This window comes from Equus asinus, chromosome 20, assembly GCF_041296235.1.
Source record: "Equus asinus isolate D_3611 breed Donkey chromosome 20, EquAss-T2T_v2, whole genome shotgun sequence".
Taxonomy (NCBI): domain Eukaryota; kingdom Metazoa; phylum Chordata; class Mammalia; order Perissodactyla; family Equidae; genus Equus; species Equus asinus.
The window spans coordinates 70632647-70646180 of record NC_091809.1 but is presented as its reverse complement, the minus strand read 5'-3'; the positions used below and the strand labels follow the sequence as shown (position 1 = coordinate 70646180).

General features: G+C 40.4%; 1 protein-coding gene across 8 annotated transcripts in view; it reads right to left on the bottom strand.

The window, feature by feature from the left end:
* NOX4 (NADPH oxidase 4) overlaps window positions 1-6007 on the bottom strand; it is a 151982-nt gene extending 145975 nt beyond the window's left edge. For 2 of the 8 annotated variants that reach the window (XM_070490469.1, XM_070490473.1), the window contains exons 1-2: window positions 5118-5261; window positions 4914-5009 (exon numbers count right to left, since the gene is read on the bottom strand). In XM_070490469.1, coding sequence (XP_070346570.1) covers window positions 4914-4922 — 9 coding nt within the window. In that variant the 5' untranslated portion in view covers window positions 4923-5009; window positions 5118-5261. Of the gene's footprint in view, window positions 1-4913; window positions 5010-5117; window positions 5262-5656 lie in introns of those variants that run through there. The other 6 variants (XM_070490470.1, XM_070490474.1, XM_070490471.1 and 3 more) reach the window with 4 other exon arrangements.
* Between the last annotated feature and the right edge of the window lie 7527 nt (window positions 6008-13534).

The following is a 13534-nucleotide window of genomic DNA, read 5'->3' as shown; positions in this document are numbered from 1 at the left end:
ACGGTCCACACATAACCGTGAATTTGGAGAAAAACGATATAAAACCAAGATGCATGAACCTGGTACCACAAAACACATTCTCTTCCTAAATTAAAATGTTTGTATCAATTAAATTATATCCGTTAATTGTTAAAATGTCAGAAATACAACTCAGAAACAGGTGAACATGAATGTGAAGCCTTCTATAAGTAGCACTCTGAGTTAAATTGCCCCAATATTTCAAAAAACTTACGAAGCAATTTCTCAGAGTTAGTCACAACACATTAGTACTTTCCATCAAAGGAACTACATTTTCGACTCCTTGAAAATAAATAAATTGAAAACAAATTTCATCTTAAGTAATCAATGGAGTCCCTTATTTAAATGCTGCCATGGTGGAGGAAGTTCTTGTTTGATTTGTTTGTTTGTGTTTGTTTTCGGTTCCCTCAAAAGACTTTCTTTCCCTCTTAGCTCATTTTAAGATTCCAGTATTCACAGCATGTCATAATTAAACATCTCCTAGGAAGTACACAGTCTGATTAGCACATTAACTCAGGCACAAACCAGCCGTGACCAAGTTGCCTCCAGGTCTGGGTCAGACCGGTCTAGGAAAGAATAATGATGAAAACTCCGACTAAAACATATTAAGCCCAACATTATTTTCTCTCCCATCACTTAAGATTTTCTTTTCCCTGTCAGTTCTAATGCAATTTTTTAATCCTTAATTTAGGTCTGAGAACAGTCACCTAGACTTCTAGCAATAAAAATAGATACTCCAGTTCTGAAAATTAAATACTTTTTGTACATTTACTCTCAAAAGCTCCCACCATGAGAAAGCTCAGAAGATTAGGAAGAAGTCAGAGATATTTTTTAGTTACACGCCTACGACTAGAGCCTACAACTTCCCATACAATATTAACTGCTGTTTTGGAGAAAAGGAGCAAGAGAACTACCCACATCCTGATGTCTTTTATTGGGCTGATTGGTGGCTAGTTATTTGCCTTAAAGCAAAATGACAAGTCCTTATGGCCGTGAAGGTAGGAATACCTTCCCCCACAGTCTATCTTTGTACTGTCCAAAATGGTAGACATAAGCCACACATGGCTATTGAGCATATGAAATGTATGTAGGGCCACCAAAAAACTGAATTTTCAGGTTTATTAATTTTATTAATTTAAATTTAAAAGCTGATATTCATTTGTATTATTGGAAAATCTTTAAATATATTTGGAACAACTTGGTTATGCGGATCCACTTTTTTATCTGTAAAACTGCATGAAATCTAAACACAGCTCAAGGATTTCTGATGAAAATTTAGTGACTGAATTGTGATATGCATTAAGTGTCAAATATACACTATATTTCAAAGCATCAATAAACAAAAAAATAATGTAAAACATCTCATTAATAAATTTTTAAAATATTGACCACATGTTGAATATTTCAATTCATTAAAATACTTTGGATATATTTTAAATAAAACATATTATTAAAGTCAATGCCACTATCTTCTTCTTACTTTTTTAATGTACTACTGGAAATTTTTAATTATGTATGATTCACATTATATTTCTATTGGGCAGTATTGATAAAGAGTAACACTAACCAGTGGCGTCTCTGAGATGGGCCAATGAAGTGGTTTAGAAAATTTGTACGGTATGAGGAAAAAGCAAAAGGCCAGACAGTACTGTATTCAGATCCTAGCTGTGACAGTGACCTCCAAAGGGACTTCAGGCAGTCATTCAGTTTCCTCGGCCTATATTTGGAAATCCCCATATGTAAAATGGGAAGAATAATTTCCTAGCTTAAACAAAATATTTGTAAAGTGCCTGGTATATCATCGGTATAAACAGTTGAATAAATAGTTGTTTTTCAATGGAAAGCAGAAATTTCAGACAACTACTAAGAATTAACTGCTTCTCAATGTCTATGTCTTCCTGCAAATGGGCATATTCTGCGGACCCTCCTTCCCATAATATTAGTGCAACACTCTTATTACCTTACATTTTACAGATGAATAACAGCAATCAGACTAAATGCCATTATCAAAATGGTCAAGAAATGGAAGTACTGTTTCCATTTGTATTTTAAAGTGGTAGCAATCAAACTAATTTCCAGAAATACCATCATGATTTTTATGAAGCTAAAATTCCTCTAAAAGAGACCTATATTATCAGAATATGTATGTCGTTTTCAGGATTTCCGCCGTCCTATCACTGCGGCACCACGTTCCTGTGGGTGTTTAGTAGGCTTTCACATGCACTGCTCTAAGGCAGTAAGTTAACAATATATAGTCATTAAATGTGCAAAACATGGAAACCAGCAATATTTATTTTAAAATTAATTATTTCCCATTGTTACACTGTACTTCTTTGCAATTTGAAAAATGCCTGCACATTATTACACTATGAAACAATACCACAATCATCAAAAGATTAGAAAAGGTAAGCCTAGGACAAATAAAATTAAATACTCCTTCATAAAGCAAATAATAAACCTATAGAGTTCCTTTTTCACTAAAAAGTAACAGACTGAAAATATCTATGTCAAAATGGTTTAGATAAATTAATGACTAGAAAACTCATATAGATGATTACTGCAAAGTGAGATGTTTGGAAGTCATCTTTCAGCATGATGCCAAGAAAAGCTTTCCTCTCTACAGTGATTCTTCATAAAATGTTAACTCCTGACTGGATGCGTTAAGGGGCAACTCATTATGATCATTCTGATGTTTCCATGAAAACTAATTTACAACAACTCTGTCTTCTTCAATCTGCTTATTGCATTTTTTACTCGTAATCTTTCATTTAGTCCTTTTATCATTTTTTTCTTCTCTCATCTGATCAATATTTTTTGCATGCCTACTATGTACAGCTGTTCTGCAGGACTCTCCACTGAACCTCACTAGCTGATTTATGTTTCCTGGCAGACAGGCAAAACATATGTAAGGGTTTTTAATTAATTGGGTTATATACATGTATGTATGTGTGTTTGTGTACTCTTCATCACAGGTGACTTGTCACCAAAATAAATATGAAGTTGTTACCCAGCATCTAAGCTCATAAAAATTAACTTCTTGGTTTCCAACATCATTACTTTTTGAATAAGTTATTATTTTAGCTTATACCATGTCATTTAGCTGAAATCCAAAGTTTAGTTGTGGCTTTCTAAGTTGTCTATTCTTCGATTTTATATTAATACAAATTCCTCCTGATCAAAATCTACCATTTTTGATGCCAAAATTTCCCATCATAACTCTCAAGAGTTTTCTGCATGTTGTTTACCAAGTTATATAATAGGTCAAATATATCTCCCACTGAAAACCTCGTGTTTGATAATTCATACCTAAAGGAAAATTTCTAGGAAACAAAATTAAAATGATAGGCCAGCAGACCTTCATGTATTTATTAGAGAAAACTTTTCTTAACTTGTTTCTTGAATTATACGTATTTACTTGTTGGATCTTCCACTAAATTGTAAGCAATTCAGGGCAGGGGCCAAGGTCTTACTCTCTATGGGCCCATTTGAAAAGCACAGGGTTCGTGACAGTTTGCTGGATGGCTGGATGGAAGGTTGGTTGGATGAAAGAAAGAAAGAGATGTTCACATTTCAGTTATCAATCAAATAAGTTTCACCTTTGAAACTATTCTTCACAATCCATTAGTTAAAAATACAGGTGTTGGATGATGATGACGTGTCAGTGTAGGTTCCTCGGTTGTAACCAAGGTACCACTCTGGCGGAGGATGTTGATAGCAGGGAGGCTGTGCATGTGTGGGGCAGGGGAGCATATGGGAAACTGTTGTACCTTCCCCTCAGTTTTACTGCGAACCTTAAACAACTCTAAAAAAATAAACTTAAAAACAGGTGTTTAACTTTAAAAATATCAATGGTGTGACCCATAAACAATGAAAAATAGTACTTTATTGTATAAAATAAAATATCAATTAACTAATGTAGCCTTAGTTTATTACAGGCTTAACATGAGCCAAGCACTACTCTAGGAGCTGTAGTTTGAAGATAAATAAGGTCTGTAAACGTAAAGCAAGAAATGGAAGGCTGGTTCCACTGACTTCATCCGAATTGATCATAATTTTAAACAGTCATTAAATCATCAAAAAGAAAACAATGCATCTCCTCTTTAGAATGTGTTTTCTTCCCCAATGAAAACAAATTATAAAATCTGCTTTTTCAGATGCCCTAAGATTTTTCCATGTTTTATACTTTTTACTTGTTGCTTAGAAAATGCTGTCTCCTGGTACAAAGTAAGATGTCCTCAGCGCCGATGTCTTTTAAGGAGTCAAGCAGGAAGGGAGTGGAGAGGAAGAATGAGCTCAGAAACATCATGGAACAGAGAAAAGAAAAAATATCAACATGAGATAAAGCAGAGCAAAGTTTTGCACAATATCATTCTCATATTAGACCAGAACACTGGAACCATAATCAGCCACTAACCGAGGGCAGACAGCTGAGAAATGCCCAGAAATGAATAACTGCATTAGACACATCCTTGGTGAGAACTGACAGTAAAAGGAAACAGTGCAGAAATCCTCTGGCTAAGCTTATGGGCAGGCTAAAGTCTTGATTAGTGAAAACTAACAGCCTGTCATCAGCTGGTCCTCAGGGAAGCAGATCCTTCAGGGCGCTTTGCAGCTGACAAGAAGCAGCAACTTTTCTCAGGACAAACTAGCCTGGTCTGGCAGATTCATTCGTTTCACTTTAGCAGATATGATCTTCGGTTCTTAAAAGAGTCAATCATTTTAACCCAGACAAGTATAAACGATAAATCAAGAAAACTCGACCCCATTAGAGAATAGCAAATATTTCTAAAGTGAACAACCAACGTTGCTTTAATGAATGGAAGAACTGTCGAGGGGCTGTAGCAAGGTCTGCCCACATTGAACCCACGCCAGCAGGTCACCCAAGACCCACTTACCCCCAACATCTGGTGGAGGTAGTAATACTCCGGCCCTTGGTTATACAGCAGGAAGGTTTTCCAGAAAAGCAGGACATTCAAGGAGAGCCAGAGAAGCTAAATGACACAAAGAGGGGGAGAAGACAAAAATGAAAAACAAACATTACCTGACGAATGGAAACCTCAAGTACCTTCCTTGGACACAATACTTTCAATGGAACTCACTTACTAATTGCAGAAAGCATTCCCAATTAACCAGCAAGCTGAAAACCACTCAGAGGAAAACCCATCTGACCTCACTCAGCCCCTGCACCTGAGACGAAGCGTTTGGGTTGCACACAGGTCTCCTAAAGGACTTGCAGATCTCCCCTGCCGGACAAAAAGAGACTAAGAAAGCAGTGACATCAGCATGTCCCAAGCATTGTATGTTGTTAAAATACAACATCAAACAGCAGCAGTCTGGAGAAAGAGCAAAGGGGGAAGATGTTAAACGGGTTAAGGAAAAGCTGTGTTCCCTACAAGTCATCTCTTCTCCCTTCCTGGCCAGCCGCTCTCCCGTCCGCGTGCAGGAAAGTTCCCATGCAGCTGGCGGAAGAGGGGAGCGCTATCATCTCCAGGTGTTACCAGCGGAAAGTTTTGTTAGTTGAGGATGTTCCACCCAGAGGCCAACTTCCCCTTCCAGCTTCCCCCCGCGCACGCTCGGAGAATGAATCAAACTTGCTGCCCGAGAGACAGAACGCGGGAGAGCTCGCCCGCCATCCTACCAGGCAGAGGTGCTTAACCCCTTCGTTGGCCAGCCAGCTCCTCCAGGACACAGCCATGCCGCCGGCCGGCCCGAAAAAGAGCGGCGGCGGCCGGGGCAGCGCTTACAGCGGGCGGCCCGCGGGGGCGCGGCGGGTCAAAGACTGAGTGGAAGCGGGGCCGGCGCCGCGCCAGCCCGGGCGGGGTCTGCGGCCCGAGGCCGGGGCTTCCGGGCGCTGCAGCTCCGAGGCGCGCGGCGAGCGCCCGAGCCCGCCGGCCGGCCCTTTGTCTGGGCGACCTGCGGCGGCGGCGGCCCCGGGGGCGGGGGGACAAGGAGGCGGCCTCAGCCGGCCGGCCGCGCTCGCAACAGCCACAAAGATGCGGAGAGGAATACTCCTACTTAAGGTGGGGACCTTCTCCGCCCCCTCGTACACACACACACCTAGTTCTTTGGGACTGGTCCTTTTCCCCAAAAAAAGTTCAACTCCAAGAGCCCTGGGAACGAAATTTGAGCCGGAAATGGCCTTTTGTGTACTAACGTCCCAGGTCTCCCGCCCATCCTCAGCAACTCACCCCCACCCCCCAACAAACGCCCCCTCACAACCGGTACCCAAAGCCTCCCCCTGCCTCTTCTTCCTGTATCCCCCATCCCTGTCCCAACCCACGCGGAGGCACAGCTTTTAAGAAACTTCTGGGCAAAAAGAGCCCAGTGGCTTAATGGTTAAAACTGACTGACTGACGTAATTCTCGGGGGCTTTGGGCAAGCTCAGATTCACTCTATTTAAAATGTGCGTTTTACTACCTAATATCAGAGTTTGTTTAGGAATAGGAATCCTCTCAAACTTGTCCTAGAGGCCCGGTGAAGAGGGAGAAAGTTGTAGAACTGACTCTGGCTACCTAAGCTACCCTGCACCATATCAGTATTAGGGAAGAGACAAAAATCATTCAGATAGAAGAATGTCCGATGCAGAATAAGTGTTCAATAAAGGTTTGTTATTCAGGAGCTTTCCCAACTTTAACAACTACCAAGTGGCAGAAAAACAAAACCACTCATAACCTAATCTCATGGCTTTCAAGCTTTTTTGTTTTTAACGAATAACATTTGACCACATACCATAATATATAATTGAAACTAAAATTTCATAAAATCATATTTTTCTTATTAGATGCAATGTACTTATCTCAACTTTATGAACTGATTAATGACTGCAACTTTCAGTTCAAAACTTGAATAAATCCATATCAAGTCCCAGTTAGATTTCTCAAAGTTTTCTAATAGTCTGTCATCTCTCTTTGATATACGACTTTCCTGCTTCATGCATGAGCAAATCCTGAAACCCACCTCAAATCCTTTTGGGGTTAGGGAGCATATTATTTATAAATAATAGTCTGTTCTTATTGACCATGTGATGCTTACAGGACCAGAAAAAGAGCACACAGTGAACCCAAGGAGTGTCACCACTGGAAAAATGTCAAATTCTGGGACACATTGGTAATCAAATTACACCCCTAAGTAACCATCCCAGAGCCTTAATTTCAACAGATGGGAGATGGGGAGAGTCTGGCAAAATAGTTTGGTTCTTGTCATGAGTGGAGAGGAGTGCAGTAATTGAAGAATAGTAGAATGAAAACAATTTTTTAAAAGTTCAGCTACTTCCAGGGAAAGAAAAAGACAAAAAATAATGGATCCAGCCCTTACTATGCACCTACTAAGTGTCAGCCACTGTCCTTGGTACTTCACATACAAAATCTCACCTCATTCTCATAATAGCTCTCCATGTGGATGTCAGTGCCCCTACTTTGGGGATGAGGAAACTGAAGCTAAAAGAGATTAAGAAACTTTCCTGAGCAGGAGGGGGAAATGGACAGATGTTGGTCAAAGGGTACAAACTTCCAGTTATCAGATGAATGAGTTCTGGAGATCTAATGTGCTGCATGGTGATTATATTTAACGATATTGTATTATATACCTGAAAGTTGCTAAGAGAATGGATCTGAAATGTTATCACAAAAAAGAAATGGGAACTCCGTGAAGCAATGGGGAGTTATCTAAAGCTAGGATGGTAATGATTTCGTAATACACAATTATCAACTCAGTACGCTTTAAACTTACACAGTGTTATGTGTCAATTATATCTCAATAAAGCTGGAAAAATATGTTAACTGGAAGAGTAAGAACATCATAGTAAAGATGAAAATATATAAAAAAAGAAAAGAAAAGAAGAGAAACTTCTTCACAGACTTCACAGAAAAAAATCAAATGACAAGTACCTTTGCTCTTGGCTGAAATAATGGTAAGATAGTAACCACGCTGATTCTAAACTCAGTTATAGATGTTCTTGATCTATTATTTATTACCTAGTAAATACAGAAGCTTTCTCTTTTGGAAGACAGTGTCCTTCCAAATATGAAATCCTTGGGGAAAACCTGATCAAAGTTTACTGCTTTATTGCTCTGCTCCTTTATGTGTCAGCTCAGAGGCACACCTTCGCCACGAAGCTTGTCCTGGCCCACCTCTCTCTCGGTGCTCACACAGACTCATCCTGTAGTCTGTGCACTCGTCAGTGTGTTCATAACACTCCGTGCACGTGATCATTACTGCATGTACCAGATATTAATTTAATTGTGTGCATGTCTGTCTGAATCCCCTCACCAACTGACCTCCTCAACAAGGAGCCTGTCTTACTCAGTTTTTATTCCAGGTCTTAGGACAAAGACTGATACAAAGCAGGAACTTACAGAATTTTTATTAAATGAATAAATATTAGTTAAGTATATTATCCTTCTTTCTGTGCCTCTCTCAAAGTCCAGTTTCTCAAGTGTAACTTTTCAGTAATGTAAGAAAAGTTTCTGCTCAGCTTGATAATTAACTACCAGAAAAGGACAAAGAGGGCAAGGACCCCTTGATATGGGTGTCACCTATGCCACAGATCACAGGATATGCAATTGAGACCAGTGGGCACCTGTATTAGCTTCCTGTGGCTGCAGTAAAAAATTATCACAAATTTAGTGGCTTAAAACGACAGAAATTTATTCTCTCACGGTTCTGGAAGCCAGAAGTCTGAAATCAGACCATTGCATCAAAATTAAGGTGTTAAGGGGCCGGCCTGGTGTCTCAGCAGTTAAGTTTGCACATTCTGCTTCGGCAGCCCAGGGTTCTCCAGTTCGGATCCAAGTTACAGACCTACGCACCACTTGGCAAGCCATGCTATGGCAGGTGTCCCACATATAAAGTAGAAGAGGATGGGCACAGATGTTAGCTCAGGGCCAGTCTTCCTTAGCAAAGAAAGAGGAGGATTGGTGGCAGATGTTAGCTCAGGGCTAATCTTTCTCCAAAAGATAAATAAAGAAGGTATTGACAGGACCACACTCCCTCCCAAGATTCTAATGGAGAATCTGTTCCTCACCTCTTCCCCATCCCGGTGGCTGCTGGCGTACCTTGACTTGTGGCTGCATCGCTCCAATCTCTGCCTCCATGGTCACATTGCCTTCTCCTCTTCTCTCTGTGTATGTGTCAAATCACTCTCTGCCTCTCTCTTCTAAGGACTCCTGTGATTGTTTTCAGGGCCCTCTCCCCAATAATCCAGAATAATCTGCCATGTCAAGATCCTTAGTTTAATCGCATCTGTAAAACTCCTTTTTCCTTATAAAATAACAGAAATTCCTGGGAGTAGGACCTGATATTTTTGAGTGGTCACCATTCAGCCTACTATAGCACCTAAATTAACTTAATTGGTGTTAATTTTATTTCTTTGATTGGACATGCCAGCCTTAGAGTAGGATTTTTGAGGAAATTCACCTTAGGAAATAAAAGTTGGGACTCCTTGTTAGCATTTCTTTGAAGAAGTCAAGAACCATGCCTGATAGAACTCAGTAAGATTTCTTAACCTTTGTAACCTGACTGAGTTTACTGCTTGTTTTATCCCAAATCTGATCATCAGGAGTGATTAGCATTAAATTCAAAATGAAGGGACTGGCCTGTGGCGGAACGGTTAAGTTCGTGCGCTCCACTTGAACAGCCCAGGGTTTTGCCGGTTTGGATCCTGGGTACAGACCTAGCACGGTTCCTCAGGCCATGCTGAGGCGGCATCCCACAGAGTGCAACCAGAAGGACCTACAACTAAAATATACAACTATGTACTGTGGGGCTTTGGGGAGAAGAAGAAAAAATTAAAAAAAGAAGATTGGCAATATATGTTAGCTCAGATGCCAATCTTTAAAAAGAAAAGAGCCTGTGTGTTTTTCTTACAAACAGAAAAGAGAAAACTAGGAAAACTCTGTCCCAGTACACAGCATAACTGGTGGAGTGGGCAGAGAATCCTAGAGATCTGAGTAACTGACAGTGACATTAAAGAAAAAAGAATCTATACCTTGTCCCTGAGACCCCTGGCAAGGAAGGAGAGCCCCCCCAGGAAACCAGTGAGAAATGGCCCAAAGGCTTACCATTCACAATTCTGAGGACAACTTCCAGACAGTGACTCACTGTCATTTCTGTACAAAAACAAGTGTAGACCATTATCTGACTCAGTCATTTTGGAATGTCTACTGTGCACTCATACGGCTAGGTCGGCTCCCTGAGAAATACTGAAGAAGCTGAAGAGGTTTTTATGCCCTCAAAGATCAGATACTTTGTTGGAAAACAAGGCTTACAAATGTGAAGGTAATTCAAGAATGCCAGACTGAAGATGCTCAATAAGTGTGTTGCGTAAAACTCAATACTAATGAACGTTCTTTGGAATTGCCCTCAATAGAACACTTTTCCAAACTTCTGGATTTTGTAGACCAATAAAACTCCAAAAAGAAAAAATAAATGGAAAACAATACAGAATCTCCAAATTTTGCTGCAAGGAAGGACAATTTATAAAATAAACAAAAATACCATACACTGCTATATTCATTAAAGAGAATTCATTCTTACAAAAAAATATTAACTGGAAGAAATACTGAAATAGTTTCAGCTTCCATAGAAACTCATTACCTTTTCTCCCTCTCTCTCTCTCTGACTTTCTCCTCTGATTATTTTTCATTATTTGGTCCTCAAATCTCTTCTATAAGATAGGTAAGGCCATTCTTATCTTCATCCTAATTTTATACATGAGGAAATTGAGGTGCATGGGCAGTAACTAACTTGCCTGAGGTCACTCTTTTAGGTTCCTGGATGTAATTCCAATGTGTGTGGGGAGTCAGGGAGGAGGGGCCTTTCCCCACACCAACAAGCAATGCTCCAGACACCGGCTGGAGTCAACTGAATTCAATAGAGTTCTGACACTATCTTCATGGAGATAGCATCAGATTCCAGAGGTTAGTGGTTCAGTCCGACAAGACTCCCCTCCCCCACTTCAGATGCCAGCCACAAGCTCAGGTTGTTATTTGTACTTCTGATTGACTGGCTACACATCAAATGTTCCCAAGACCCTCTCCTTGGGTTCAATGAATTTGCTAGAGCGGTTCACAGAACACAGAGAAACATTTTGCTTACTAGATCGCTGGTTTATATAAAAGGATATAACTCAGGAACAGCCAGAGGGAGGAGATGCACAGGGCAAGGTATAAGGAAGGGGTGCGGAGCGTCTGTGCCCTCTCCAGGCGTGCCACTCTCCCAGCACCTCCGCATGTTCACCGAACCAGAAATTCTCTGAACCCTGTCCTTTGGGGTTTTTATGGAGGCTTTTCCACTACATAGGCATGATTGATTAAATCCTTGGTCATTGGTGATCAATTCAATCTCCAGCCCCTTTCCCTTCCCTAGATGTTGGTGGTGGGGGAGTGGGGGAGACTGAAAGTGCCATCCCTAGGAGCTTTCCAAAGTCACTCATTAACGTGACAAAACACATCTTTATCTCTCGAATCACTTTGGAAATTCCAAGGGTTTTAAGAGCTCTGCGCCAGAAATGGGCGAAGATCAAATATATATATATTTATATTTTTTAAATATATCTTTTTTTTTTTAAAGCTTGGCACCTGGGCTAACAACTGTTGCCAACCTTCTTTTCTTTTTCCTTCTTTTTCTCCCCAAAACCCCCCAGTACATAGTTGTGTATTTTAGTTGTGGGTCCTTCTAGTCGTGGGTCCTTCTAGTTGTGGCATGTGGGCCACCGCCTCAGCAAGGCCTGATGAGCGGTTCCACGTTTGCACCCAGCATCCAAACCAGTGAAACCCTGGGCCGCTGAAGGGAGCGCGTGAACTTAACCACTCGGCCGTGGGGCCAGCCCCTATATTTTTTATTGTAAATCACAATGTCACTATCACAGTCACCAAGGCATTAAGTAGTAGATTCCCAGCAGCCAACATCCCTGCTCCTTCATTTTACACCATTAGCCGTTTGTGAACTAGGACTTCCCTGTGTTCTGAGCTGTAATACTTTAGACCCCTAATGGAGATGTGGTTGGCAACTCTCTGAAATCATCCAAGGTGTGTAGGCATTTACCAGTGGGCCTTTGTACTTCCAAGACCAGGAACATTCTCAAAAGACTGTTTTGTCTATTGTTCATGATATTATTTGTCCTTTTTATTGTATCACATTTCCTGAATATGGTCATTAACAATAATTCCTGGATGTTTGTATTATTTTATTGTTCTTGAAATTTTAAATAGAAGTGTCCCACAGGGCCACAAAGTATTCTTAACACCTGCTTCCATGATTCTGGTTGCATCCTCAAACAGCTTTGAAATATTGAGGAAATAAGATTGGACTTCTTGCCTAGTCTCACTTCACTTTCTGAACATATCATAAAAATCTTAAGCCAAAGCTATTAGAATTCATGTTAAATGATAGGAGTTTTAAAGTCATAAATACATCAGAATAGGAAAAGGCTTTGGAGAGCAAAATTGCTTCCACTCTTTATTAGAGAGGAAGCAGAAGCCCTTTTCTGAGCCCCTTGAGTTCACCAAACCCCCTCATACCACGGGACCTTTGCACAGCCCGACAACTTGTATTTATATATTCACTCATGAGCTTATTTGATTAATGTCTATCTCTGTCATAAAATGTGAACTCCCCAAAGGTAAGTACATGTCTGTTTTTGCCCATTATGATTTGCCCAGAGCCAAGTACAGGGCTTGGAATGTGAGTGGGTACTCAGTAACTATTTTGAGTTAAAGAAATGAAAGCCAGGAGAAGAATAGATTTCCCAGCTTCTCTTCCAATAATATTTACACACTGGCGTTTCCTTTCCTACACTGACGTGGTATCCAGTACTTCTCTAATTGTTTCTCTTCCCCGGTATATCCTGTTTCCTGACATCTTCATCCATGTGGGCCTGCTTTTCTTGCTTCCTGGCACACCTTTACTAGTGATGCTCACTTAGTCTCCAATTCAACACAAATATTCTGTTCTCCTAGAGACCCACATGGATTCTTCCCAGCTAGCAGGAGGCTCTTCTTTGTGAGCCTGTGTCCAGTGTGTGCAGACCTCACTCTGTTTTTAGGCTGTGTGTGTTGATGTCGTTTCTGGATTGTTTCTCCACCAGACTGTGAGCACTTTGAGGACAGGAAATTTTTCTTAATTACCTAAAGCCTGGTATACAGTAAGTGCTCAAAATATATTTAGTGAACAAATGAATGAATAAGTGAATGAACGAATGACAGTGTAGCATGCAAGAGCAGTTGAGAATATTTTCAAAAGGAGAAATCAGCACTCACTCAATCTTACTCTGATTGCCCAGAGTGTAGCAAAGGTTTTAGGTTAGAATAGATGAAAAAGAGTTCAGGAACATAAAAGAAAAAAAAGTTGACTTTGGTCTTGTCTATCTCTTCCTCAACAATTTTCCATGCAACTTAACCTTCAAGCTTTTTTCCTACTCTCCAAGAATTTGAGACTGGGAATTTCAAGTATTTTTTGTTTTTATTCTCATTCTCACATATTGACTCACTCTTACTTATATCAACAAGGCAACCAAAAT